Source organism: Rhipicephalus sanguineus, chromosome 1 (genome assembly GCF_013339695.2).
Source record: "Rhipicephalus sanguineus isolate Rsan-2018 chromosome 1, BIME_Rsan_1.4, whole genome shotgun sequence".
Taxonomy (NCBI): domain Eukaryota; kingdom Metazoa; phylum Arthropoda; class Arachnida; order Ixodida; family Ixodidae; genus Rhipicephalus; species Rhipicephalus sanguineus.
The window spans coordinates 110503285-110530987 of NC_051176.1; the positions used below are offsets into that span (position 1 = coordinate 110503285).

At 44.5% G+C, this 27703-nt stretch overlaps 2 protein-coding genes across 2 annotated transcripts in view; one reads left to right on the plus strand and one right to left on the minus strand.

Moving 5' to 3' along the window:
* Positions 1-19669, minus strand: part of LOC119395908 (putative helicase MOV-10) — an 80164-nt gene extending 60495 nt beyond the window's left edge. Inside the window, exons 1-4 of the mRNA XM_037662928.2 lie at positions 19528-19669; positions 19057-19190; positions 7205-7439; positions 6098-6366 (exon numbers count right to left, since the gene is read on the minus strand). Coding sequence (XP_037518856.1) covers positions 6098-6366; positions 7205-7439; positions 19057-19172 — 620 coding nt within the window. The 5' untranslated portion in view covers positions 19173-19190; positions 19528-19669. The remainder of the gene's footprint in view (positions 1-6097; positions 6367-7204; positions 7440-19056; positions 19191-19527) is intronic.
* Positions 19670-20566: 897 nt separating this feature from the next.
* Positions 20567-26816, plus strand: LOC119395945 (SNARE-associated protein Snapin). The gene is made up of 4 exons (XM_037662977.2): positions 20567-20784; positions 21204-21250; positions 22120-22238; positions 26283-26816. The coding sequence occupies exons 1-4, from the start codon at positions 20567-20569 to the stop codon at positions 26376-26378; spliced, it is 480 nt and encodes a 159-aa protein (XP_037518905.2). The 3' UTR covers positions 26379-26816.
* Positions 26817-27703: the final 887 nt, after the last annotated feature.

Consider the following 27703-nt stretch of genomic DNA (forward strand, 5'->3'; position numbering starts at 1 on the left):
TCTGGTGTCAATCAGTAGCATTAGAGAGGCACACGTATCTGGCTATCTGCACAGCACAGTTTCATATTCAGCACGTTGCTCTGATTGCCTAGTGCTAGAACTTGATTTGGGATTTTGTTGCCACCATAGGTCGGCAAAAAATGTGGAGCTCACTCAGACTCACTCAAAATGTATTTTGCCCTTAGGGCTCACTCTGACTCAGACTCGCTAAAATTTTCCTTACCCGGACTCACTTGGACTCTGATTTATTGAAATTTTTCTCAACCGGACTCACTTTGACTCGCTCAAACTCGGACTCTCAGGTTGATCCGAGTGAGCCTGAATGAATCGATTCAAGAGTCCATTATCGTATAATGAACTTTTTCGACCATGGCGTCAATGAACTTTAACACCAACATCTGACATGATTGGTGCTCTACTTGGCGCATTTTCATCTCGTACCTACAAATACGAGTTATCAATGGTCACAATCCAGCAAGGACATTTTAATTGAAAGAGATGACTCGCACGAGATATTTTCATCAAGCACTTTCCGTTAAAGATTTTGCTAGAGGGAGGTCAACCCCACTCACCAGTCCTTCTCCGTCACTCGGGCCTTTGATCAATAAATACTGAGATGGCGTATGAACGCTAGTGTTTTGAATGTGAGTAGACGAGAGCATAAATGTGAGCTGACATAAGGCTGTTAGTAATGCTGAAGTTGTGTAGATAGGACCATAGGTCGACAAAAAAATGTGGAGCTCAACCAGACTCACTCACGAAATGCATTTTGCCTTTAGAGTTCACTCAGACTCAGACTCGCCAAAGTTCTCATCCTGACTCACTCGCATAGGCGTGCGCACAGGAGGGATGCAAAGTCAGCCCCACACATTGACATAATGGGGAGGGGGGGGGCACTGCAATGAACCTTTGCCCAATTCATGCACAAGTTTCAAAATGCTACGCCTTCCTATGCAATTAATATAGCTAAAACATACACTGGACTCCACATAAATAAAATTCACTTAAGTGAGGTTGCTGGATAAAAATAGGAACAGTACAGCACATCGACATAAGGAATTTTAAGGACTATCAAAAAAACAAAAAGGAAGAGAGGCAGGAGAACTGTAACAAACTTGCCCAATAGGAAGTCTTATTGAAGTACCAACATTGACAGGGCTCCCGCAGCCACATTGTTAACTGTTTTTCAGAACTGTTGAACCAAACTACCACCTATTTGACTCGTCTATATGGAAAAGTTGCAAGCATGTAAACTAATAATGCGATAATAGGTGGAGAAAATCCAATCCGTCAGGCGGTTAGGAAAAAATTTTTGCTAGGGTTGCCACCTTTTACCCAAAAAAAAAAAAAAACCGGCCCTTCAACGGGGGGGGGGGGGGGGGGTTAACAGGAGATTAAAATAATGTTGAACAATAGACGCTATGTCAATTCTTCGGCATGCAGTGACATTTAATGCAACATTGCTTTCAGTGAGCCAAATAAACCCAATGCACAAACAAAAGCAGCACACAGTGGGCAGGAGCCAGCTCTCGTACTCTGGTTGAGATCTCCACTCTTTCCGGAACGTGCATTGACGTATTTTTCGCTTTTTCAAAGGTGGAGAATCCGTGTTCATGATGCAAGCAAAGGAAGCACGTATCTAACTACTGATACTGATTTTCGCTATGTTCCAACGATCGGTGGCAGGAGATGGGAGGGCAATGTCCCTGTAGAAGATTGGTGTTTCCTGTTGCCTGCTGAATGTGCCAGGATTCGAGGAGGAGCTGCCGGCGAGGGTTCCTTTCATTTGCCAGAATCACCGCGTCGTCGGGACGGATACTGGTCAAACCGCTCGCAGTGTTCTGCAACTGCGCTCCGTTCTCGGTTCAATTGACGGAGGTTATTCTTGTGCTGCTGCATTCTTTCGTGGAAGTTCTTGGTTTCCCCAGTGTAGGAAGCGGGGCAGTCGGCTCGATCCGGTACACGACGCCCTGAGCTTTTTCCGCAGGTGCGCGATCTTTGGGCCGAGGGATGAAGCTGCCGATGGTGGTGGATGGCTTGTGGGCGACGTCGACCCCTGCTGCCTTTCTCAGTATACGGGCATCGGCGATGTAGGGGATCGACAGGCGGTGTCATTGCGGCGACGCAGGTGTCATGTTTCCCCGTCTTTTCTCTTCCCCCGTCTTTTCTTCCCACCTGCGCGGTTAGTCCCCGACCGCGCAGGTGGAATTCCTCAGTCAACACGTGCGGTCAACACGGAGAAGTGTAAAAAAAATATACTCGGGATACGATGAGCAAAAAACCGGCCGATGACGGCCGGTCTTAGTGCGGACCGGCGACCGGCCCCTTGTCTAAAAAACCGGCCCGGCCGGTCAAAAACTGGGCAGGTGGCAACCCTGATTATTGCAGATTAATAAGCGATGAGGTTTTTCATGCCAAAAACGTGATATGATTATGAGGCACATCATAGTGGGGGACTCCAGATTAATTTCTACCACCTGGGGTTCTTTATTGTGCACCTAAATCTAAGCACAGAGGTGTTCTTGTTTTTTTTTCCCCCCCATATAAATGCGGCTGCCATAGCTGGAAACCAACTTGTGCCCTCGAGCTAAATATTGCAGATTGAAGATGTCACAATTACAATGGTGCTTCCATTATGACGTTTTGCGAGGGAAGTAATGATCCCTGGAAAGGAAGAAAGCACTATGGAGTAAGTACCTTGTAGTTGTGCTGCAACTGCTGCTTCATTGAAAACACAAAGGAATAAGTGACCTTGGATGATACCCTTGTATCCGTTCTGATGGGAGTTTATGGCACAGGCTATGATCCTACTAGCAACACACACACTGTTTCAGAGCATCAGTGTTTTAAAACAGACTGCAAGAAATACATGCAGTTCGAAGTCTGCAGTACTAAATTAAATGCTAGGGCTGTGTGCAATTGTACAGAATCCATTCATGCATAAACACAACCTTGTGTAAATTAAACTATAATATTAAAAGAAGAGCACTGTTAAGTCTGTTTTCTCCTCTGCCTTTCCAATAAAATTATTGTTGGCAGTTTCTGTGTCCTTCGGTTAAATGAAGCTTCCAATAAACAACAATTTTTCTATCCTTTCAAGTGCCCCTTAAGCAGTGCCTACTGTTTCATTACAGTCGAATCCCGCTATAACGAATACCGCTACAACGAAATTTCTGCCACAACGAATAATTTTCGATTCCCCGTCAGCCGCCCATAGAAAACAATGCGAAAAATCGTCACAACGAATACTTTTCCTGGGTATTTCTGCTTGAACGAAGTTTTCGCGAGTGCCACCACATAAGGAAAAGGAGCTTGTCAAGGATTGCCGTGAAATTCCGCTAGAAACTCGACCATTTCTCATTGTCGGAGCTATGCGGCAGCATCGCAAGACCCGTGCCTTCATTGGAGACATGCTTTGCCACCACACACACATCCCGGTAAATTATTCGCCATTGAGATGCTCGTAGACAGATCATCCATCCGCCATGATGCTGCCGGCGGGTTTGATGCGCGTTCGGGCCGGGGAAGAATCGTTCTTCAAGAACTCCCGCCATTGTTTTGCCGTAGCATTCAAAACAAAACTACTGCTCGTCGTCACAAGCCCTGCGATCGTGAATGACATCCACGGTGTTTTGACGGCACACGCGCGGCCAGCGCGCCTAGTCCAAGCGTAACTACATTCTGCCGCAACCCCTGCGAACACAAATGGAGACGTGTCGACGCGATCATGGGCGAGCACGAAAGTACGCGCGCATACAACTGTGACAGGTTCGTTTAATAAAGCAACTAGAATGAGTTGTGCAATACTATTCTCGAATAAGAGACGGAGGTGAGCGTTTGATTTTCTGACAAACGAAACTATTTTCACACACAAAAAAATAAACGAAAGGGCAATACTAGAATGAACAAAAGGTAAACTAAGAAGCGTCAGACTGACCACAACTACATAGAGTTCTCCTTAAACAAGGGAATCTTATAAGCCTCAAATCGTGCGAGTCCACACGCTAACATCGTCAGGAGAGTCCTGATGTGGAAACAGAGCGGTACGGCTCACCAACGGGTTGACCACACCAACAGTAAAGTAGGAGGACGTGGTGGTGGAAGTCTCCAAGCTCGGGCCCTCAACCCGAAGACTCACTTCCGCTCCCGGTGGATGCTGTCATCGGCGGTGCCGTCTCCCGCCCGAGAACCACAACCACGCCAACCCGGGGCCTCAGCAAAAGCCACGCCGGTAGAATGGTCGCCAGGTCCACGTGAAGGCCTGCGCCGGCTAGGTGGAAGCCTTCAGAGCCCGGGTACAAGCGCCCGACCAGCTCGCATTCCGCACCCTAGCCACGTTCTTCGAACCACCAGCACAGCTCTTCTTTTTCCTTTTCCGCGCAGTGGCTCTTGGTGATTTCTTTATTTCTGTGTGCATTTTTTTTCAATGCTCCGATGCTCGGCGCGCTCGCGCAAGTAGCACGTTGTACGTCGTCCTCGTCGTCTTTGCTGTTCCAACCATCGGACGCACCACACTCGCGCACTTCACTCATTACAACGTACGCGAACCGACTCAAAGCAAAGCTGCGGTCACTCAAAACCGCGGTAGACGCGATCACAGATAGAAACGCCGCAGTTCTGAAGGCACGCGCACGGCCAGCGCGCACAGATTGAAAACGGAACTACCGTTTGCCGCAACCGCTGCGCAGAAAACCGCGGTCACTATCGTCGTGATAATCGATAGCGAATACGCTCAAGTACGCAGCTAACACACCGGAAGAAAGATTAGACACGAAGCGTTTCGGCTTCCCTTTCGCTTCCGTATGTCTGTGGTAGTGCGGAGCTTCGGCACTTCCTTTTCAGTTCGCCTCTAGCGAACTTTGGCACGCTCCTTCGCGGCGCTACGCGCTCGGCACGCTTCGAGGGTAGCCTGCATATAGTATTTGCTTGTGTATAACCCACGTGTATAACTCGCGTATTGACGCAAATCCGCCTTCCTTGCATTACCGTGAAGCTAATTAACTTGCGCACCGAAATTCGCGTATAACCCGCACCCCGAGTTTAGCGCTAAATTTTCTGTATATTTTGTGCGTGTTATACGCGAGAAAATACATTCACTGGGTGTGCGGCCAAGTACGTCCGAGTTCGCGAGAGTTAAATGCAAAGGACAATGCATGCGCTTGCCGGGACCAAAGGACGAGTCATGATCATCAGGTCTTCCCAACTTTTGTGGTCTGTAGATGAAATTCTGCGACAACGAACTTTTTCGTGCGTCCTGTCAATTTCGTTGTAGCGGGATTTGACTTATTACTTTCACACTCCAAGCACAAAAAATAAATCTGGGAGTTATCTGATATTAACGTTACATGTTGACTGCATTCAGCATAAGCCACAGTTGTTCAAGTGGCCACTGGTTCAATTCTGAAAACCTTGGTCCTCTAATGTTCACGATAAGCTCATTACGCAGGCGTGCTGCTATGTCCTCCATTAAAATCCAGTCATCATGGCTGGGAGAACTTGTGGAGAAGAACCTGTGAGAGAACCAGGGCTTCAAATAAAATTTTGTGACAACACATGCCAGCTAGATCTATCAATGCAGCAGCTATCACAGTGAAAGGACTTGACGATACAAAAACAAATACAATAGAGATATTTATTATGAATGGGATCTATAATGACAACTTCAAATAGCAGAAGCTCCTCCCAAATAAAGCATCATGTATGTGTACCCTTTCCTTGAATCTGCAATTCAAGGAATAGTTGGACCCTGCCACAAGCAACCATGCATTTTGCCCCCATCAAAATGAGCTGAAAATCTGTTTTGGTAGGGGTTTGCAATATGAAATTGCTGTAGCAGCAGACATGCTGCTCTACTTAACCATTTAAAAAAGGTGAAACTCCACCATTCAGTATTTTTGCAATTATGTGGGAGAATGTTCACTACAGGATGCCCTAAAATTACGAGAATTGAAAGCGCTGAATGGTTTAATTGAGCCACTTCTAAGCAAGTTCACAGCACTAGTTACAAGTAAGATTCCCCCAGAAGAGCCTCACAACATCTTCCTAAGAAAAGAAAATGCATTAAGATTTTAAAATGCAAACCATGCTGTGGACACACCTTCCATTGCAATCAAGAGGAATGATGTTCTGCGCATCAGGAAGCCTAGGCACAGGCAGCCGATACTCATAAGGAATCTGTGGCTCCAGCACACTGTGCTCGCTAGGGTCATCCTGGCAGGCAAGTTCGAAGAAACGAACTATCACAAAGGGCTTTGTCTTCCCAGTATCCTTGCAAAACTTGAACACTACACCAGTCCGCTTCACACCGGTGGTCCTGACTGTACAGGAGAGGACAACATCATACGTGGAGCCCGGACAGATCGACACCTTCAGGGAAGACCGAACATGAAGAGAGTGCACAAAAAAAAAATCAGTTGGCATGGCACTGTACTGCTACAAAACAATAAAAACAATGTCCCCAACCAATGCTGAGACAAATTTTATTCTTTCATGAAGACTCCAATCATTCATGAACAACACACAGCTGGATACCTAAGAAATCACCAAGACACCTGCCATCCCTTACAAACTTGCTTATTGAAAGTCTCTCTAACATAAACTTGACTTTTCTACTTCTGTGTCACCCTCACAGGATTCTCTAATCAGCAGTGATGTCCACTTCACTGCCAGATTCCAACTGACTTTGAAACACTACTATATAGGTATCACTATCACTTCCTGCACTGGGATCATGTAGGCAGTAGAGCTCCTTTACTTTCTACGCAGGATAACCTCAAGCCACCATCCAACCACACTTTTCCATAGCCGCCTCATACATGACAAAAGTTGTACAACCAAATATATTCAAATTAAATAGTTATTAAAATAAATTTTAGGACTTATTTGAATGTAAACAACACCTGAAATGAATTCACATCATTCATCTCAATTAGGAAGAGTGAGAGACACGAAGCGATTCACAAACAAACCCCGACAAGCACCTACCAAATGAACTAACAAAAATGAGTGGATAAACAAGCAGCAAGCCTACTTCTCTGCATTTGTGTAAAGGGTAGAAAGTACCCAGTCTATTCCTTTACTCACCAGGCACTCACAATGCATCCTAATTATTACCAAATTGCTATCTGCACATAAAAAATATATAGTCTCTAGTACATATGCAACTGCACTTGTGTAATTTATGTAATTAACAAGGAAAGCTTACGGGCTTGTCTGGGTGGCTTATTTTGTCAGTGCGTTCAAGGCAGAAGGTGTCGTCAAGCTCCAGCAAACTGCAGCTCTGCAACAACACAGAACTTTGCGAGGCACTTGAGACTTGCACACGCATAGTGTGGCGCACTTGCCGATGCAGCTCTGCACGAATGTAGACTGCAGGAACACATGTCTTGGTGTCTAAACAGGACACCTTCACATGGCTTTTGTTGCGAAGCAATGGCTCTCTGCATGGAGAAAGTGAGAAACACGGTACATGGCCTTGCTTGGATGGGTTCCTTTTAATACAGGGTCAATTGATACAAACTGCAATGTTTACTTCTGAAATGCTCATTCACATGTAGCCCCTAGCCAAAAATTTAGCTGGAGTCAGTCCTCCTGGATTCTCTCCCATTAGCATTTTTTTGCTGGTTTCCAGTGATTAACACCACCAGAAACTAGCAAAAGTAAGGTGCCACCAGCTGGGAATGAAATAATGTCACCAGTAACTTCCACGTCACACCAATTTTAGTTTGTGATGGGAGAGCGATTGATACAAGAAGCCTCACCTACAATACATAGAAGAAAAAACAAACACTAGCACCTGTGGAAAATCATGCACTGAAATGAGCCAATGGAAATAGCAAACACAAGTACCATTCCCATATAACAAAACATGTTAACATTCAAAGTGAACTTCACTGATAATTTCTGAATTGGAAATTATTTATGAACAGGGCTGTGGGCTTTTTACATTGTTAAGCCCGCATTGCGCACATCCTTGCATACGTCCCACCATTCGGATAACCAGCACGAACACCATCCATAGGATGTACAGTCAATGTCTATGTCCAATGTGGCTGTTCTGTGGACGTGGAAACAAGATGTCCGTGAGACACTGTTTAGAAACCCCGGTATTGAGGTGGGGCTGCCGTGGTGGTACAGTGGTTATGGTGCTCGGCTCCTGACCCGAAAAACGTGGTTTCAATCTCGGCTGCGGTGGTCACATTTTGATGAAGGCAAAATGTTAGAGGCCTGTGTACTGTGAAATGTCAGTGCACGTTAAACAACCCAAGGTAGTCTAAATTTCCGGAGCTCTCCACTGCGGCATGCCTCACAATCATATAGTGGTTTTAGCACGTAAAACCTCATAAATTATTATATTTTTCTTTTTGAAAAAAATATGCATGTTGTGTCTGTGTCAGAAAAATAAATTATATAAAATTCTGGAGGCGACCCTAATTCTTGACTTAATGGCACTCGCCCATCGGCGTTCGTGTGCTCTGGTGTATTCTTTAGTGCAGAAGGAGACATTGACAGCGTCACACGTTTGACGCCAGTGAGCCCACTACCTCTCTTCTAGTTGACTGAACCACGGCACACCCAGAAGAGCAACTAGCTGGTGACATAAGCAGGCACGTATACTATTAGTATAGGGGGGAAGAGGAAGAACGAGGCGTGTGACAACTGGCGAGTGCTGGAACAAGTGCATCCAATGCAAGCCCTGTCCTGTGATGTATGCGAGGCGAACGCTGTGTAACCCAGTGCACAGCTGGTGCAAAGGGAAGGAGGACTGGGAGAGATGTGATGTGGCGAGGGTGATGAGATGTCAACCCCCCAGATAATCGCAGTCGTGTAGCGTATTTCAAGTTATGACATACCTTAATGTCCACTCAACCATATTAAACCCTTAACTCAATTAATTCCATCCCTTTTACACAAGTTTTTGCCGTTCACATGGCCTGGCAGATTCTTCACGTGAACTTTGTGCTTCACGCGCCACCGAAGCCACGTAGCAAGAAGGTGGTTGATATCCGATCTGTCAGGTGCCACAACGAGCCTGATCAGATGTGTTTCAGAGATCTAACTGCTCGTGATACTAACTTCTACTAATTACACGACTCCAAGTTTAATTTATGACATACCTCAACGTCGACTCTATCATATATACAACCCTTAGCTTAACCCATTCCATCCTTTGTATTTTAATATTTTTATCGGGGTTTTCAGACAACTTGCACCGGTGATTGACAGCGTGGTCTGGAAGATAGAGTGTCTCGGTGCTCGTGCCACTAAAAAACTGCTCTTCATCCACAAGTGCCAGTACATGGCGAATGAAATTTTAGTGTATCTGGGCACATACACAGAAAGAGGAACCTTGTTGAAGCCAGATGGCCTAGAAAACCAGTTTTTGCACAAGAACATGCAAATTTTGGCCTTTTGATGGCCTTTGCAAAGTCCTGTTCTTATGGCACAATTTTCCGGCGAAGTTTTAGTGTCACTGCTCATTACTTCAAGTGTATTGACCATCTTTATTTCACAAAAAAGACAGGAACACTTTATCCGGGATAGTCTGAAGCACTGTGTGTGACAGATGGATTATGTTATCTATATCGTGGGTCGCGATAAGGTTTTCATGTTATGTCGCAGTTACAATATGGGCAATCTAACAATCTACATGTCACATGGTTTTGGTTACTGCTCACCATATAAATAAGGTTGTTTGTTTTCTGGTCTTATATACTTTTTTTTTAAATTCGGGAGGTAAAATTCAGCTGCTATTTTTCAAGCTGATAATAGGTAGAATTTGAGTTTTTTATGTAACCATTTGGCATTTCAGGGTTTCTCGGGTTAGACTTACGAAAGTTACAAGTAATAGGTGTATGCAAATTAATAAGTAATTGCGATTATAAATAGTGTGTTCTGAATTAGCAGGTAAAACTCTACTGCATATAGGTCACTACATGGAGTTCACTTAAACCAACAGTATCAAACTTCGTTGTGCTGAGGCAGGGTGGACAGTGCATGTGCACTGCAAGTTCTGTGCAGCATAAAAAGGATAGCATTATATGTGGTTTTGCAATTCGGGGAAAAAAATCGGATTTAACCAACTCTCCTGAAACTTGTTCATGGTATAATAATCGGGTTTTACCCAAAAACGATGTTCATGTTATAATAATCTGGTTTTACCCAAAAACAAATGACCCTACATATAAAGGCTTAAGCTTCTTCATCTTTCTGAAACAATTTATTAAAAATAAGATGAAATAAACTTTTAATTTCCCAAAACAGTGCTTCCGAGTGCGTAACCTCGGGGTAAGTCTTAAAAATTTATGTAAACGATGTTTCCAACATGAAGTGTAGACAAAAGCATTAAAAGGAATGTGCTGGGTTTGCTTCAGTCAGATTTTTGATCTTAGTTGCACACTTTGTTTCAAAATCTTTTTTGCCATGTTTTTTCGTGGTGCTATTATTGTTAAGAATTTTCAGGTACCACATAAACAAAAGTTTATCGATATTCTGAAGTGTTACATGCCGAAACCATACGATTACAAGGCACTCCATTGTGGGGACCGGTTTAATTTCTACCACCTGGAGTTCTTTTACTGTACGCCTGAATCTGAGTACATGGGTGTTCTTCCACTTTGCCCCCATTGAATTACGACCGCTGTCACCAGAAATCGAACCCGCATCCTAGAGCTTAGAAGCGCAACAGCTTAACTGTTATGATGCTTCTGTGGGTAAAACAACATTTCAACACAGACACCGGATTCTGCACCTGATCGCCCACAACAAAGGCCAAGACACATAACAATCATCAACAAAAATTACTTCCAGCGTGCCCTACTTTGGCCTGTGTACACATTCCAGCCCAAAAAAAAAATGGAATGACGCGAAGAACGGAAAGCAGCTCGAAATTGCCAGCGCGTCGCTCGAGCCCAAAGGACGCACGAAAAGAACGCACACAGGACGAGCGCGAACTATCATGCGTCACAGCTCGACACTTGAAGTGCACTGCTCAAACATAAAGCAGGACGCATGAAACAAACGGACAGGTACACACAGGACGAGCGCGAACTGTCACAGTTGTTACTTATTTCTGTTCGAACAACGCACTCCTTTCGCAAACGCGGCCGCTGCACGAGTACCTTCGTACGCTCTGTGACTTCAGCGCGGACATCGCGGGGAAAGCACAAGACATACAACCGCCCGCTTCAACCCCCCCCCCCTCCCCCCGGCCGCCCCCTTCTTTCCTCGAGATAAGCGCACAAAGGCAACCACGCCCTGTAGGGCGAAGAGCAACCGAGCAACGGCGTACGCAGGAGCGCGCCATCTATGTGGTAACTAAGAAAGCATGCTGAAGGAAATGGTGTTTATAAATAGCTCACCGTTAGCAGGCTGAAAGACGGTACTGTTGGTGGCGTAACCGTCTAACGCTGCACGCTGGAAAGCGAGAGGTCGCCCGTTCGATTCCGCGCGTCGGAAAGTTTTTCTGAATTATTTTTCTTTGCGGCTTTATATATATATATATATACATATATATATATATATATATATAAAACGAGAACTAACAGACAATAACGCCAAGGAAAGTACAGGGGGTGTTATCTGTAGTATTTAGAATATAAATGTGAAGAAAGTAAAGTGGACGAAAAGATGACTTGCCACCGGCAGGGACCGAACCTGCGACCTTCGAATAACGCGTCCGATGCTCTACCACTGAGCTACGGCGGCGGTCATCCTCCCGTCCACTTTCTGGGGTATATATGTTGATGTTAAAACCTAGGAGTGTTAGTTAGCGCCAATCGCAGCCATGGCGGCGAGTGTGGAACACTCTTTTTCTTGCCTGTTGGCGTCACGTAGCACGTGATTTTTATACGAGTTGGCAGCTGACCAATAATCCCTCGCATACTACCTGAAGGAAAGCAGATGATTTTTCAAGGGCTCGTTTTATCTTTGTTAGACACAATATTAAACGAGAACTAACAGACAATAACGCCAAGGAAAGTACAGGGGGTGTTATCTGTAGTATTTAGAATATAAATGTGAAGAAAGTAAAGTGGATGAAAAGATGACTTGCCACCGGCAGGGACCGAACCTGCGACCTTCGAATAACGCGTCCGATGCTCTACCACTGAGCTACGGCGGCGGTCATCCTCCCGTCCACTTTCTGGGGTATATATGTTGATGTTAAACCTAGGAGTGTTAGTCAGCGCCAATCGCAGCCATGGCGGCGAGTGTGGAACACTCTTTTTCTTGCCTGTTGGCGTCACGTAGCACGTGATCTTTATACGAGTTGGCAGCTGACCAATAATCCCTCGCATACTACCTGAAGGCATTAAGTCTGCCAGGACGAGACCCTCGCTATGAATGAAGGAAAGCAGATGATTTTTCAAGGGCTCGTTTTATCTTTGTTAGACACAATATTAAACGAGAACTAACAGACAATAACGCCAAGGAAAGTACAGGGGGTGTTATCTGTAGTATTTAGAATATAAATGTGAAGAAAGTAAAGTGGATGAAAAGATGACTTGCCACCGGCAGGGACCGAACCTGCGACCTTCGAATAACGCGTCCGATGCTCTACCACTGAGCTACGGCGGCGGTCATCCTCCCGTCCACTTTCTGGGGTATATATGTTGATGTTAAACCTAGGAGTGTTAGTCAGCGCCAATCGCAGCCATGGCGGCGAGTGTGGAACACCCTTTTTCTTGCCTGTTGGCGTCACGTAGCACGTGATCTTTATACGAGTTGGCAGCTGACCAATAATCCCAGAGCATCGGACGCGTTATTCGAAGGTCGCAGGTTCGGTCCCTGCCGGTGGCAAGTCATCTTTTCGTCCACTTTACTTTCTTCACATTTATATTCTAAATACTACAGATAACACCCCCTGTACTTTCCTTGGCGTTATTGTCGGTTAGTTATCGTTTAATATTGTGTCTAACAAAGATAAAACGAGCCCTTGAAAAATTGGTTGCGTTGCTATTGGTTGCTATTGGTTGCTATTGGTGGCTGCTATTGGTTGCGTTGCTACATTTTCGTCAAAAGCCTACGCCGGCTTCAAATTGTTCCTTCGAAATGCGCGGAGGTCAGCGTTGTCTGGAGGCACTGGAAGAAACCAAGCAAATACGCATCTGCACCCTAAACTCCGCTTGTCGGACGAGCGAGCGACGCGCTGCGCGAGGCGTTTTCGAGTAGGAAGACGCGGCGACGCGATTTTGAGATGGCGTTCGTCAAAATGACGCGCGAAACCCTCCGACCATGCGTGAGTCGCGCACGAAATCATGCCATTCGGGACGCAACAGGGCGATTTCGCGAAGGCGTTCGTCAAAAAACACGCGCGTCCCTCCAAACGTGCGTAAATCGCACCAAAAACTGCGCCATGCGGTTCCACCTTTTCCCTTCAAGTTCCCTTCCAAGATTTGTCAATTATTGGTGTCGGTTATATGCCCGCAAATATGGTACATGAGGTGCGATGATACTACATGTCGCAAGCACACAATTTGTATCGCGTGGTTCTGTTTTCGTACTACCCCACATTCGTCTGAGTAAGCGTTCCAAGTGTCTATCTTATTCTTTTTTGTATATTTCTTCACTCGCCAACTCATGTACCAAACCACACACAGCATCGGCGGCGAGCGGATGGTACGAGCTACAGCGTATTCAACCACGAGCCGAGCGCAGGTTCTGACGAGCAAAAATCGAACAACGCGACCAATCGCACTGGCGAGACTAAGCTCGTCGCTGCACGAGCGCGTTTACATGCTGCATTTATAACGAATAACGGCTTGTGTGCAATGCAAAAAATTCTCCACATGGCACACTCTAACTAAAGAAAATGAGTTTCGGAAATGGTCCAACCGACTTACACAAACCGAAGCCTTGTGAGTGGTTTCGCGGTTGCTAGTGGCTTCATTGACCGCAAACGGATAAAACAAATTTTTCTTTCTCATGCAGACTTATGACACAAAATACATCTTACACAATCAGCCAGCAGTTTCCTTAATGCAAAGTTTCTCAATAATGGTCCCGCGTTTACGTCCGCGGCAGCTGCTCGCACTATCTTCATGGCTTCACATCAAATTAAACATTCGCAGTAAATAGAACCTTTTCGACATTATGAAGCGTCAACACACTTTTATTCATGTTCACAATCCCAGGGCACGATGACAGCAACCGCCTCATGCGCGCAGCGCGCCAAAAAACTCCGTTGCCGCCGGCGCCGTCGAAATATGGCCGGACAACTCACTTTCTTGAATCTAAAAACGTTGCTTTCTTGTAGCTAGCTCCTGTACAGGCTCGCTAGCTTTCTTGCGCCTTCGACGACGTCACGAGAGCGCGCCAAGTGATGTGATGATGATATGAGCTCGCATAGGCGCGCCATGACACGGATGACAGCGGCACATGAAGGCACCAAACATAGCCTCAGTGATCGGTTCCGGCAGCGCACCGGAGCCCATCGCGGAGGCCGTGCACCAAAGACCGCTTGGGAGCAGTTTCGGCGCAATATTGCGTTTTGGAGCAGGATGGCACAGCAGCAGCGCATTGGCGCAGCGTGGCGCAAATGGCGCAGCTCTTCCACCCCTGACAATGTCATATTCAAATGCCCAATACCAAATGGACTCGTATAATGATCGTTCAAACATTCCGAGCAACGTTCCAATATGGGTTGACCACCCAATTGGAATTGCACGATTATATCTGGACTATGCAACATACCCATGGGTGGCCAAATCAAAAATTTACACCAATTGTCATGGCCACTCAGAACAGTCAATTCCTATTGGGCTATCCCACTGAGGTGCAAAGTTCCAATTAGTTTTAGTTGATTCCAAGTGGGGGCCAAGTGGTATGGCCAGTTGGACCAGCTGACTTTTTTACTGTGTTGGAGAACCAACTGGAGTAGAGCCAATAGGACAGCATTACAATTAAATATTCCAGGCCATCCAATTCAAACTCATTGGATAGTGGGTCACTCCAACTAATTGGAACTCCCAATAAATGCCAATGTTTTTTTTAATGGGATGGGCCTGGCTAAATTTAGTGGTTATTGTACATGCAGGGGCCAGGCTTTCTGTCACGGGACCAGGCCGGGCTTCCTATTAATTCTAAAGCCTCTTGATCTAGGAAAGTAGCGACCCTCTCCCCCTCGCACTCGTTTTCCTCCTCGATTGTCCTCGGCATGGAGGGAAAAAAAAATAGGAGGGAGCACGCCTAGGGTCCATAAGCCAACCGCCTCCTCTGAAGACACTTGCTCCTCCCGTTCGTGTCACATTTCCCATGATGCTACTGTTTCATTTCTTTTTTTGGTGGGCTCATGAACAAAAATAAAAATTGACGAGCGCGCGAGCCAACCTCCCCCCCCCCCCCTCGTTCTCCATACGCTGGTCACACTTCCCAGAATGCTCCCGTTTCATTTTTTATGGCTGGCCTTCAAAGTTTTCACGTGACGCTCCCCCCTAGTTTTTTTTTTTTTTTTTTTTCCCTCTATGGTCCTCGGATCGCGCTGCGCACGGCACGGTGAACCACCCAGTGCGCAGAAGCACCAAGGCGGCACAGCCGTGCTGAAGGGGCGACGCGCGCGTCACGACGTCTCTCCTGTAGCCCGACCAATCAACGTCGTACGTGGAGGGGAGCAGAGAGAGGAGGTCGGCAAGCGGGCCCGGGCCATAAATTCGACCCATGCAGTACTTCGAGCAGTAGTACACATTCTGTCGCTGAACTCCATTTCAATCCTCTCGCGCCGGCAAGTGGCGTCACATATGTTTTCGAAACTGCAGCGGGCGTAGAGGCCACACCGGCCCACACTGGCATACCCACACGGAGCGGGCATGGCAGGGCTGAGGAGACGCGTAATGCAGGCATGGTACCCCCCCCCCCCCCGCCATTTTTTTTTTCTGCACAGAAACACGACACATGTGTGCAGGCCGAGCGCATAGGTGTACTCTGCCGAGCGTGAGACGTACGCCACATGAAGCCGCCAGCGCGAGCTGAAAGGAGAGAACGCGACGGAAGGAAAATGAACACGTCGACGCAGGCGCACGCCGAGCAGAAACAACAAAAGCGGATGAAGGACAGCTGATTCCTCACGGGCATCCTCTTGCTGTGCCGTGCTTCGTCGAGGCGACTAAATGGCGCCGCTAGACAGACTCACTCCATTTACCCTGGCCGAAAGACATTGCGCAGGACCTGGCGCAGGCTGGCGTATGCAGAGGTTCGCATGCCTGCTTAATGCATGCGCGCCTGCTGCGCGCACATGTGCGGCGGAAATCTCAATATGAAAAGAGACGTTTTTTACGGCAGTAACTATAAAAATTTATCTTTTGATTAGAAGAGACAGGCGATTGAAATGGAAGATATTAACTAGAGTAATACTGAAAGGCTAGCTAGTTGGTACATCTTAACTTTTTCTAGCGCAAACTGACAGCGCCGGTGTCGTTCCCTCTCTTATTTGTTCGTGTGTCAGTCTGCGCTAGAAAAGTTATTGAGGGAGATATTAAAGTCCTTCCTGCGAAGATGCCCATTGTCGCTTTGAGATTTCGAAAAAGCGGCCGCCGGCATGCCGCAATAGCACGTTGACGTAAACGCAGCGGAGCACGCCGGTCACTCTGGTCGTCTGCTAGTTGCGCTCTTTGGCGCTTCGGTTTCGCCCGTAAATTAGGGCTAGTGTCATCACTCCGCAAAAATTGCCAGTACGTGCATTTTGGAAATCCCAAAGCAGCAATGGGCTTCTTCAAAGGAGAAACTTTCAATCCCCCATTTGACCCGACCGTGCCTGCCTTATCTAATTTACTAATATTTTACAATTAATGTTACATGTCTGCTGCCACAGGAAAAGTATGAAGGTAGCGAGCAAATACCGCATTTGCCTTATTCCTTAGCATTTTTTCACACATTCCTTGTATCAAATATACATATAATAGAAATTTCCAAACAGCAAAAGGCGTCCAGGCTCGAGGAGGGTAATGCAATAAATTCTTCAAAGATCCCAAGAGATGCAAGTAGAGACTTGTATTATACTTGCAGAGGCGCTAAACATCGTGGAAAAGGCATAGAAGATTCGCTCTAATCAATTAATTATATTATTTGCAGTTAGTGTACAGGATGTCTCCACGCCTATCACGCACCAAGACTGCCCCCCCCCCCCCCCCTATTTTTTTTAAATGTCATTAGCACCAATCGGAAGGCTCTAGTATTCGTGTTCTTCCTTATTTCATAAACTAATTGTCTTATTTTATGGCAGATGCGATCAACGTTGAGTGTAATAGCGACTACAGCGAGATGCGTTTGCACATACGGCGCAAGCCGAATGCGAACGCACTAACATATGAATGACCACGGCCAGGGGCGTAGCCGGGGGGGGGGGGGGGGGTCAATTTTAAATTTTCCTTGCGTATATATACACACACACAAGCACACATAAAGTTAGAACCACCCCTCACCCCCGAAAAAAAATTCTGGCTACGCACCTGACCATGACTGAGGTTACAAGCGCGCAGGCAATCTATCAGTAAAACCACCCGATTATTCACTCGACTTCCGCGCGCTTATCGCTTGGCGGTAGTGGTATATACGTTCGTGCGTGCGATTCTTCTATCACGATGGGCGCGTGCAGCATTTTCATAACCGTAGAAACGTAGGGACCTGTGCTGGTTGGTCACAGGATAAGCACTTCAACTCTTTTGCCGCGGCGCGTTGTTACGTAGCATATATATATTATATATATCTTTCGCGGGTTGTACTTTAACACGCGGAAACAAGAGCCGCGTGAAATATAGCCAGTCGCAAACAATCGATCACTAACAGTTACAGTAGACATATCGGTCCGCCGTGAATCCAATAATTAATGACTAGATTTACAGCTTATCGCGAGGATTAGCCATTTAAGAAAAAAAAAAAGAACGTTAACTCTCACAAGTTAACATAAGTGCAACAAATACTAATTGATTGGTTGCTGCTAACAAGACACAATTTCACCATATAGAAGGCTCAAGCTTTTTTTTTTTTTTCTAAAGCTTGGAAATTGGTAGCTGCAGGACGTCGTGTATAGTCCTTCGCACGTTGCTGTACTGCGCGTAACTGCGAAGACATCAGGGTCTTTGTATAGACCACACTTCGTTATGAGTAAAAGCTACATGGCAAGAAGGCAACAGCCGTTACAGCAACGGTCAGCAAAACCCGCGGCACCGGAAGACTTGATATGTGAAAAAATAAAACCGGACATAGACAAACCGCTTTGGCACACAGATATCGTGTCCGTCCATCTGTGGTGATAGTCTACGTGTGGTCAATTGTTTTCAAGTTCGCTGCCATATTATATATCTCATCACTATAGCCCACCGGTGCGTAATTATATTAATATTGTACCATAAACCAATACAAACAGGCTATCAGTTTTGACAGATCTATAGTTTCATTATTCAGTAATCAAAATGACGAATTAGATCAATAAATTGCAATAGGATTTCTAATTTGAAATTTTCCGATGGAATCTTTTTTTTTTCAAACTCAGATTTTTGAAAATTTTTGTTAAAAAAAATTCGACAGCGTAACTATGCATTCCGATTGCTAGACAGAATGATACTCGCTCAAATACAACAAGTTTCATATCGTTGGAGTTGACCCCGGGCGAAAGCTAGTTGGGCGTGGACGTCGACGTCAGGAGAATCGCGCGCGCACTTATTTAAAAAATAGCTACCTTCATACATATCGTTTTTTTTTTTTTCAGTGGCTCTCCGAGTGACGTATTGCGCGCGGGGATGAAACTTCGCACCTACGCTGCAATTATTTACTTTAACAAGCACAGCTAGCTAGTTGACGTGGTACGTTTGGTTCTCGATTTGAAAAAAATAAATAAATAAATAATAATAATAATACTCGAAAGGTGATCTGAAAAAAAAAAAATATCGCATTCGATTTTACCTTGGAATCGAATATTTGTTTCATCATTCGAAATTACGGAACATTCGCAACACAGCTATTAAATGATTGTAATAATACCACGCACGCTTTTAATTTAAAACGGCGCGATGAAACATAGAAATCAATTCAGCCAGCATAAAGGATTAACCAGAAGCCACTGACTCGTTTGTCCATAAGCTGCATTTCACGTGTTCCAGGAAGTGCTCGTCGGACTGCAAGTGAGCAGACAGCTCGTGTCTATGGTCCCAGCTTCGCCTACATATGTCACACTCCACCATTTTCAAGAACGTATATACCTGAAAAGGAAAGAAATATATACTTTGGAGGGTGGAAGGGCGTCGGACAGGAGAGCCCCCGACAGCTGTACTACGTATTACTAATTACAAATCAAAGCTCGATATGCAAAAACGAAACTAAGCGCAGACAGTCTCAACATACGCCAAAACCAGGCAACGGGCACAAGAAATTGCATAATAAGAATTACGATAATACATACATAATACAGTACGTTTACAAGATTACAGTTAAATCCATGCACTGTCAGAATTAAGTCTGAACTCACTTAGGCGCCGCGACTTGAACTGCACGAGAAAAGAACGAAAAAAAACAAAGAGCCGGAGACGTAGTACGTACCGCAATATGCCGGGGAACCGGCAGATGCGTGCAGTATAATGAGGTTAAAACTAAGCAACGTTCACCCGTTCACAGGCGCGAGAAACAACATAGTCTACGGTACATCGTCCAGCAGACTGCTGCCGCTTGACTGCTGCTCGGGACGGGGACGACGGGGAGGTGTTTTGACAGATGCACGTGGAACTGGTCACATGAGCACATGAGTCCCGCGGGAATTCCTCCAATCACATCAGTCGCGATTACATTTTGAAAGCCAGTGCATCAACTAAACCAGAATCTTGATATTACATGACTTTGCGCGCCAGTACCTGGTCATACATAAGCTATTTCACAATTTCGCAGTTTAACGGTGATTCGTTTTTTGTTTAGTTAACTTGTTTTGCTCACAGGTGACGCGCGTTCCTCCGCAAGCTTCGCTTTCAGTTTTGATTTGGCGCGGAAATCGCAAATACGATTGTGTCATGGCGGCTGTGCGCGTTGTGCGTGTGGCATGGGCGTGTGGTCTGTGTCGGTAAACGAAAATGCGAAAATATATGTGATATATATGAGGCACTGCAGTACACGTGAACACTGCTGAACCGAACTAAACTTTTCTCTGAGAAATCGCTTGCGTTGCATTTCTTATTGCTCCTGTGAAAAGGAAATGTATGTGCGTGTCACTTGATAACATACCGGCTTCATACTTGTTCAAATGAGCTCTTCATACTGTTTAAATGAGCTCTCTGTACTGCTAGTTGTACCTTGTTTTTGGATCCGTGATAAAAAATTTAAGCTGGCAGCACAATTTTCGAAAGGTTCATGTGAGTGTGAGCATCAAACTTCATTACCACAAAAGAATTCAGAGTGCCCTTCAATTTTGCACTATCTTGAAGATTGTGGCGTGCTGTCGCCGAAACCTTGAAAGCAAAACAACGTGGTTGAACATCGATGGCTTCTCGAATCGATCTCAAAGGCTATGCCATATATAGTTAGGGTGAATGGGGTGAATGGTACACGACACGCCAAGCTAGGGTGGCCAAGCGAGCTAAAAATGACCGTCATGTCTAAAGATCCACTGAGGTACCGAGTCATAGCCGACAGTAGTCAGAGCAGACAGCAGTCCATGTTAAAGATGGATGATAGTGAGAATACAACTTCATTTGATGATCGCAGTGAGGCATACTCAGAAGCATCTGCCAGAGACTGTTTAGCTGAAGGCATAATTGGCCTTCTGCTCCCAACTGTCGAGCAAATAGACGAACGAGTGAAGTCGACAAGGTGCGTGTCTCAGCTGCCCACGTATTGTGTATTCTGGAAGTTATCGCAAATGCCTAGGGTAAAACTCGTTACGCGATGAAATGAACAAATTATAGGATAAATGTGATTATTCGGCAGTCTTTGATTTCTTCTCTGTGCGTTGATGAACCTCATCAGTTGTTTTAACGAGTTCACAGTTTGCGCTGCACTTGTCGTGCGTCTCTCTCTCTCTCTCTCTCTCTTTTTCTACTAACGAGAGCGCAACGTAATGAAAAGTCTGCACCAATCAGGAACATTTCGAGCTCGGGTTCTTTCACAGTCTTTCATTTGATATAGGTGGTTCGCCTTCTGCGCTTTGCGGGACCGACCGTCTAGAGGCAAACATTGGTTTAGAATATAGCTTTAAGGCATTCTAATCGGCTTGTACGCTTCATTTTCAGGATCAGTCAGCTCGAGCTTCGTCAGCATATTGACACTCTGGCAGAGGGTAAGACGCTGAATTTGCATTTATTTATCGAATATGCTGTCGAAATCTTAATGCAAGACTGAAAGGCCCCCGCCCCATATTTATATTTCAGTCTTTAATTCAGTTCAGTTATTGTTTCCAACACATGAAGACTTCTGATTGTTATTGTTGTCAACTTTGCAGCAGACGATTTCTCCAAGGCATGGCAAAAATTGGTCGCCTCCTAGTCAAAACGACTCCACAGATATCTTTTTTTAAAAATCGATATTTCTGGCAGTTACCGATGTTTGAGCAAGTTCATGTTGAAAGCACAAAGAATTAATTTCGATGTTTCATTTGGGACCGGGCTTTATCAAGAGAAATGTTACAAACATATGGCAGCTGTTTTGCACACATATAACATTTGACAGTTATGGCACTCCTAGCAGTAATGACTTGCCTTACAGTGGTGCCTTTACAGTTTCATAAATTTTTCAACATATGTGTATGAGCATAAAGATTTTTTTCATAAGGTGTGATATGCAATTATTTTTGAAAATGTGTTTTTAAAAGCTGCATCAACGCACATGCTCTTGCTTTGTTAATTCCCTGGAGTTTCGTTTGCAGTTGCTTATGTCTACATGCTCCAGCTGAAAAATATAAAGGAGCAGTCATATGTTTGTAAGATAAACTCGTGAATAAGCTGGTTGATGCTGGAGAAAACATAAAAATAAATATTTGTGCTGTTTTTCAACATTGTGGGCTTAATAAAAAAAGAAGAAATGTACACACACATTTTTCTAATCGTCTGCAAAGAGTGAAGTTTGGTATTTGGGGGCTCTTTTTCTCATAACATTGAAATATGCTGTTTGATTGATTGATATCGCAATATGACTGACATCTACTTGCAGACCTTCGTGCATTGTCTGAAAACCAGCAGATACCATATGACCTCGACAGCTATGTCAAGAAACTTGTAAATGCAAAAAGGCGGGTAGTTCTTGTCAACAGTATCCTTCAGAACACCCAGGTATGTGTGTTCTATTTGATAGTACCTGAACTTCTGTGTCTGCAAATGCATACTGTCTGTGCAGCCACTGCTATGATTTTTTATAAACCCTAGCACTTACTCCCTTAATGTAGTAGAGCATTCCTCCAGTTGGCACTCCACCTCGACTCAAGAAAGTCTATGGCAGCGTCGCTGCTCTATAGAAACAGTCCCTCTGCTTCAATGACACTCGACAGCAATTCAGTGTACTGTCTTATTCAGTTGAGGAGTGGCACAGTGCTACACTTGCGGTGTGGAGGAAGAGGTTTAAGTCGAATATTGTTCGAGAATACTGGGGTTAGTCTCATTTTACCTTGTGACATACTGATACTGGCTGCTATGGTTCTTGATAACAAGGAGCTTTAGATTTAGCGTCCTAGCGTAACGCTAAACTTAGCATATGCAAACTGCTGAGAGTACAAAAAATCCAGAGAGGTACACTTGGCTGGTTAGTGTCTGCGTTATGCTAAGATGCTAAATATAAAACTCGCTAATGAAACTTGCTCTTTGTAAGTGAGTTTTTCACAACATTTAATATATAGTGCATGGACATGTAGATGAGTTGCTGTATGTTCTCATGTGTAACCCACACAAAAGATAGAGGAAATTCGGAGCTGAAGTCGGGGTGTGAGTTATATGTGAATTTTGATGTGCAAGGTGGTTTCACATGAATGCTAAACGTGCTTCCGTGAGATGGGGCTGGCTGAAATTCCCAATGCCATGATTTGAAGAAGCTTTGAGAACTGCTTTATTAGTGTGGAAACAGTGGAAGTGACAGGAAAGGTGGCAGTGACAGTGACGGCTGAAACTGGAAGTAGCTGAGGATGGTGGAGGGAAACTAGTGTTCTGTGACTCACTGCCCACACCAGTTCCACTTCTGCTAGTTCTGTTTCTGGGATTTTTTCCTTTGAAATGTACTTGCTTTTACGGTCATTTCATGTTCACTCCTCTATTCAGTCGCAGGGTGGCTAGCAGCAGTACTTGAGTGAAAAGGGTTGACATTCCTTGTTTGGGTGTGGCATTCTAACAGGTATAAAGTGCTTAAAAAATGGGCACAACGTGTTGTGTTCTCCCTCTTCATCCCCATCTCAACCACTTTTCATTGTAGCAGCAGTAGGATATTGCCACTACTGCTTGGAACTGGAAGTTAATGTGACTCAAGTTCCACTTGACTGCGGAAGCTGAAAAGATGAGTGATAGAGGAGTGCTGAGAAAGAGGCATGATGAAAGCAGTGCATGAACACAAGGAACACTAAAGGAGAGCGACGATACTCGCTGGACTTGCAGCTATGTTTAATTGGAGAAAAACGAGGATTATGCTTGTTTTGATTCCTTGTTTTCTCCAGTTAGACATATTTGTCAATACGAACTCATTGAGCTTAATGTGCTAAAAACTGCAGTGCACCAAAGACACAGACGAAACAATACGACAAGGACGAGTGAAAAAGGCTGTTGGATTTGTTCTTATATGTAATGAACCTGCTCAATTAACACACTAACTCCCGGTCAATGGCCAGATTAGATTTTTAGATATCTGGTTCTAGTTTAAAGGTGTTGGTGTTAGCTGGTGCTATGAACCACGCACTAACAAAGCACTTCTGCCTTTCAAGTCCACCCACTCCAAGTTTGTTAAACGAGCTGTTGCCACATTGTGCTTAAAAAATGTGAGTTGGGCAAACCGGGAGTTGTGTTAACTATTGCTTGAGAGAGCATGCTAAGAATGTGAAAAATGCATGTGAAGGAGAAGTCTTTGAAGGTTTCTAGATAGCCATTGTTTCAAGTGTCAGGATTGCTCACCCAACCTGGAAAAACCACTTCTGTAATTAAGACGAACAGGATGTGCATGATGCAAGAAATCATAGAAGCTGAACTTATTTCCAATCATGGGGCGTTGCCCCTGAAATTGGAAAGAGTTACCTCCAAAACGCTTTCTGATAAAGAGCATTCCGATAATGTGCAAATGATGACGTACTGTAACGGACAGCGTGCGTATATATTACATGTGCAAGGATTTCCAAATAAAAGTTGTTGGAACTTCAGCACTTGTCCTTTTTGTCTTGTTTCGTCTGTGTGTATTTTTTTGCACCACGGTCTTTAGCAAAGATGTACCAAAACACCCAACTTACTCCTTTAATCAAACTTAACGTGCTCCTACGAGGAGGAGGATAGGTTGGCTGTACTTGACCTGGTCGGGGGAAAAGATGTATGGAGGGGCTTTAGGCGTCACCATGGAACATTTTAAGCCCAAGTGCAACAGTTATATTCACATATCGCTCACTGGTGCAGTTTGCTTGTGCTTTGCACATGCGATTTTCTAGGGGAGGCTGCCAAAGTGCATCTGCGACGTACAGAGATAAAAAATGATGACAGTGGAGGCAAAGTATGCTCCATTAAATAAAACAGAACAGTGGATGTTCTCCTGCAAAAACGTTCAACAGTAGTGGCTTTCATGTGTGTAGCTGGTCTGGCAGGGACCTTGCGAATACTACTTTGTTTTTACAGTAAAGCAAATGCCAAAGGGCTATAGAAAATTACAGGTGTTTTATATTTGTAGCGGCCAGTATTATCTTTTAGGTGCATTATAACCTCTTCATTACTGAAAAAAATGTAGGCAAGAAAAGAAGATGCAGTTTGCAAAATTTTATTTCAAATGGTTCCATAAGTGTAAAAAAAGAAAAACATTGCAACAAAAATTTCATGTTCAAAGGATGAAAATGGGTGCCCACAATAGCAACATTAGTTGCAAACATTGTGAAAACACCCCCAATAAATGTGCATTATGGCTTTCGATGCTTTAAATATTTTTAGATGATTCCGAAAGACCATTAGCATAACTTTTGTCCACACTACTTTGTATGAAAAGAAAATATTAATTGTGAAACTTTCAAAGCAGCCTCGTGCTGCGCGAGCTGCTCTCCGCTGTTTCCTTTTGTGTGCACAGCAGCTGCTAAAGTTGTCTTCTGCTCCTCACTCTTGGAGTATAGGTAAAGGACACTCTGGGTGACGAAGGTGCAAGTTTTCAATGATACCGAGAAGTTTGCTGTTGTGCAGTTTGCTTAAGAAGTCGTGTCCATGAACGTGGACGCAGGTAGTGAAGATAATGAGCCATTCGAAGTGTACAGTCAATGTAATCTAAAGCATCAGTGCCTGCCTGGAATGAAGGTATTGGCATTGCTTTAAGAGTGTCAGACTTGGAAGTCTAGTTCAATGTTTACCCTGTCTTTTGCTTTTGGCCAGGTCTTGAGTAATGAAATTAGCAAAGTTGTGCATAGATGACCCATTGTAGGTGCCTCACCAAAGTCCTTACTTTTTCCATGCATCTTTGCAAAGCATTCTTATGTCCTGTCTTCATGTTGCCTTGAAGGCAAAGTGCAAAAATATTTTGGGCCACACCCTAGAACACAGCTAGAGCTATAGAGCAGTGCAATGTTTTGCATTTAAAATATGTGTGGATGTAAGAAGATACGTTTGCAAGAGTAGATGTTTTTGATATTGAAAGTGAAAGAAATGCTGCTATTATTGCTTTGCTGAGAGTGATGCACAACTCAAGTCGCAGCTCCTTGGTATGACGTCCCGAGATTAGGAAGCAGCTGCTGCTGCCAGCAGTACGGCGACAAACCACAGAGGCAATATGGTGAAATTTGCGTCATATACATTGAGTAACCAGGTGCTCATGTGTAGGTGCTATTTAGAGACTGTTACTGAGAAAATTAGACAACTTTCACCACTACTGCTTTGATAAGGTTGCTTTTGCAGTGTTTACTACTAGTTTATTGGTAAAGTGAAATAGTTGCATTTTTTGAAAAAATCATTTTCTTGCAGTAAAAGAACAATTGAGTCTAGTAAAGGTAGCCAGCGCTTTTTCATTAGTTTTAGTTCAGCAGCCTAACTCATGTAAGTCACTTGGATGAATTGAGTGTACAAAGCTTTTTTTTTTTTTTGTTTCTTGTGCATTTCTCTCAACAAGAAACATTTCTTGGGGGTCTGCAACCATGTTCATTGCTTCCTTTTATGTCTATTTTGAAGGAACGGCTGAACAGAATTAACCAGAGCATCACCCGTGAAAATGAGAGGCGTACAGCACTCTTGGAGCCACAAGTTTCTACACCAAGTGAAGGATAGTAATGCACAGCCTACAGTTTTTTATCACAACATTCCTAAGGAGCAGCTGTATTGCTGTCAGATAAACGTTTTGGAGAGCTTATGATAATCAATGTTCGTTCCACATCAAAACGTGGACCTGTCCAACGAACACTTTCTTGTTGTTTTGTCTGCAGTGCACAGTAGTAACAAGAAGCTATGTTAGCTCTAACATTGTTTTAATTGTGTACAGTCAACATACCTGTACATGTGTACTTTTTTACTTTGGAGTGAGACTGACAAATGAATTAAGTGTGGGCTACATGGTCACTGTACTAGTGAGCATGCCTGGTAGGAAAAAGCTGGATATCCTTGTGTAGGTGTTCATTTGTGTTGTGCATATGCCACGTTGTACAGTCTAATATACATATGAAAGAAGTGTATTGCCCATGGCCGCTGGTTCTGCCCATATTAGTGCATTAAAGTTTGGATAAGTTTTAGAAAGAAACAGCTGTGCTGTTGTAATAGCTTGTAAATGTTCTAAAATAAATAACACAATGTGTATTTAAGGTTTGCAGCTTGTCAACAGTTTTTGTAATAAAGAATATTGACAAAAAAGCCTGGCATGCTAGACTGAATATTACGAGCACTTCCTTACTACTGTGAGCATCGAAAAGTAATCTGGAAATGCAATATATACATTAGATGTGCAATATTTTTTTCTCTTGCTACTAAGTCAACCAATGTTGCCTTTTTATGCCAGCAAGTGAAACTTCTGCGTATTTGCCATGAAGCTTTTTTTCACGAGTCCCTGATGGGAAATGAGGCAGCCGACGCTTCCGCCCGAGTTCATGTTCACCGGGCCTTCCAACAGGACGCACTTAGGAGGAAAGATGATGTACCCAAAAAGTACAGCGAAATCTTGCAACACTACAGGCTAGGCCGAAGAACTTATCCGCAAGCTCACCCCAACCTAACTAGGGAAGAGGCAATAACCCTAAGGAAGTTGCAAACAAACACTTACGTTCACAGTATATTACTTCACCGTATCTCACCGACTGAGCACTCATACATCTGCAAGTACTGTGATCTCCCGGACACTCTATGCCATATGGTGTGGGGATGTATACAAAACCCTAGCACCGCTACACTAACCGAAGAGCAGTGAGAGGCCAAGTTATTGGACCCAGACCTGAAGAATCAGCGAAGCCTGGTTCAACGGGCACGAGAGGTGGCGAAGGCCCGCGGCTACCTGGAACAAGGAGGCCGCCCACCTTGGGCGCACAGTGCACTTGCTCAGAATAAACGTATATTCTCTCTCTCTTGCATAGTCAGATAACTGTTTATTTTGGCTGTCTCTTGTTTTA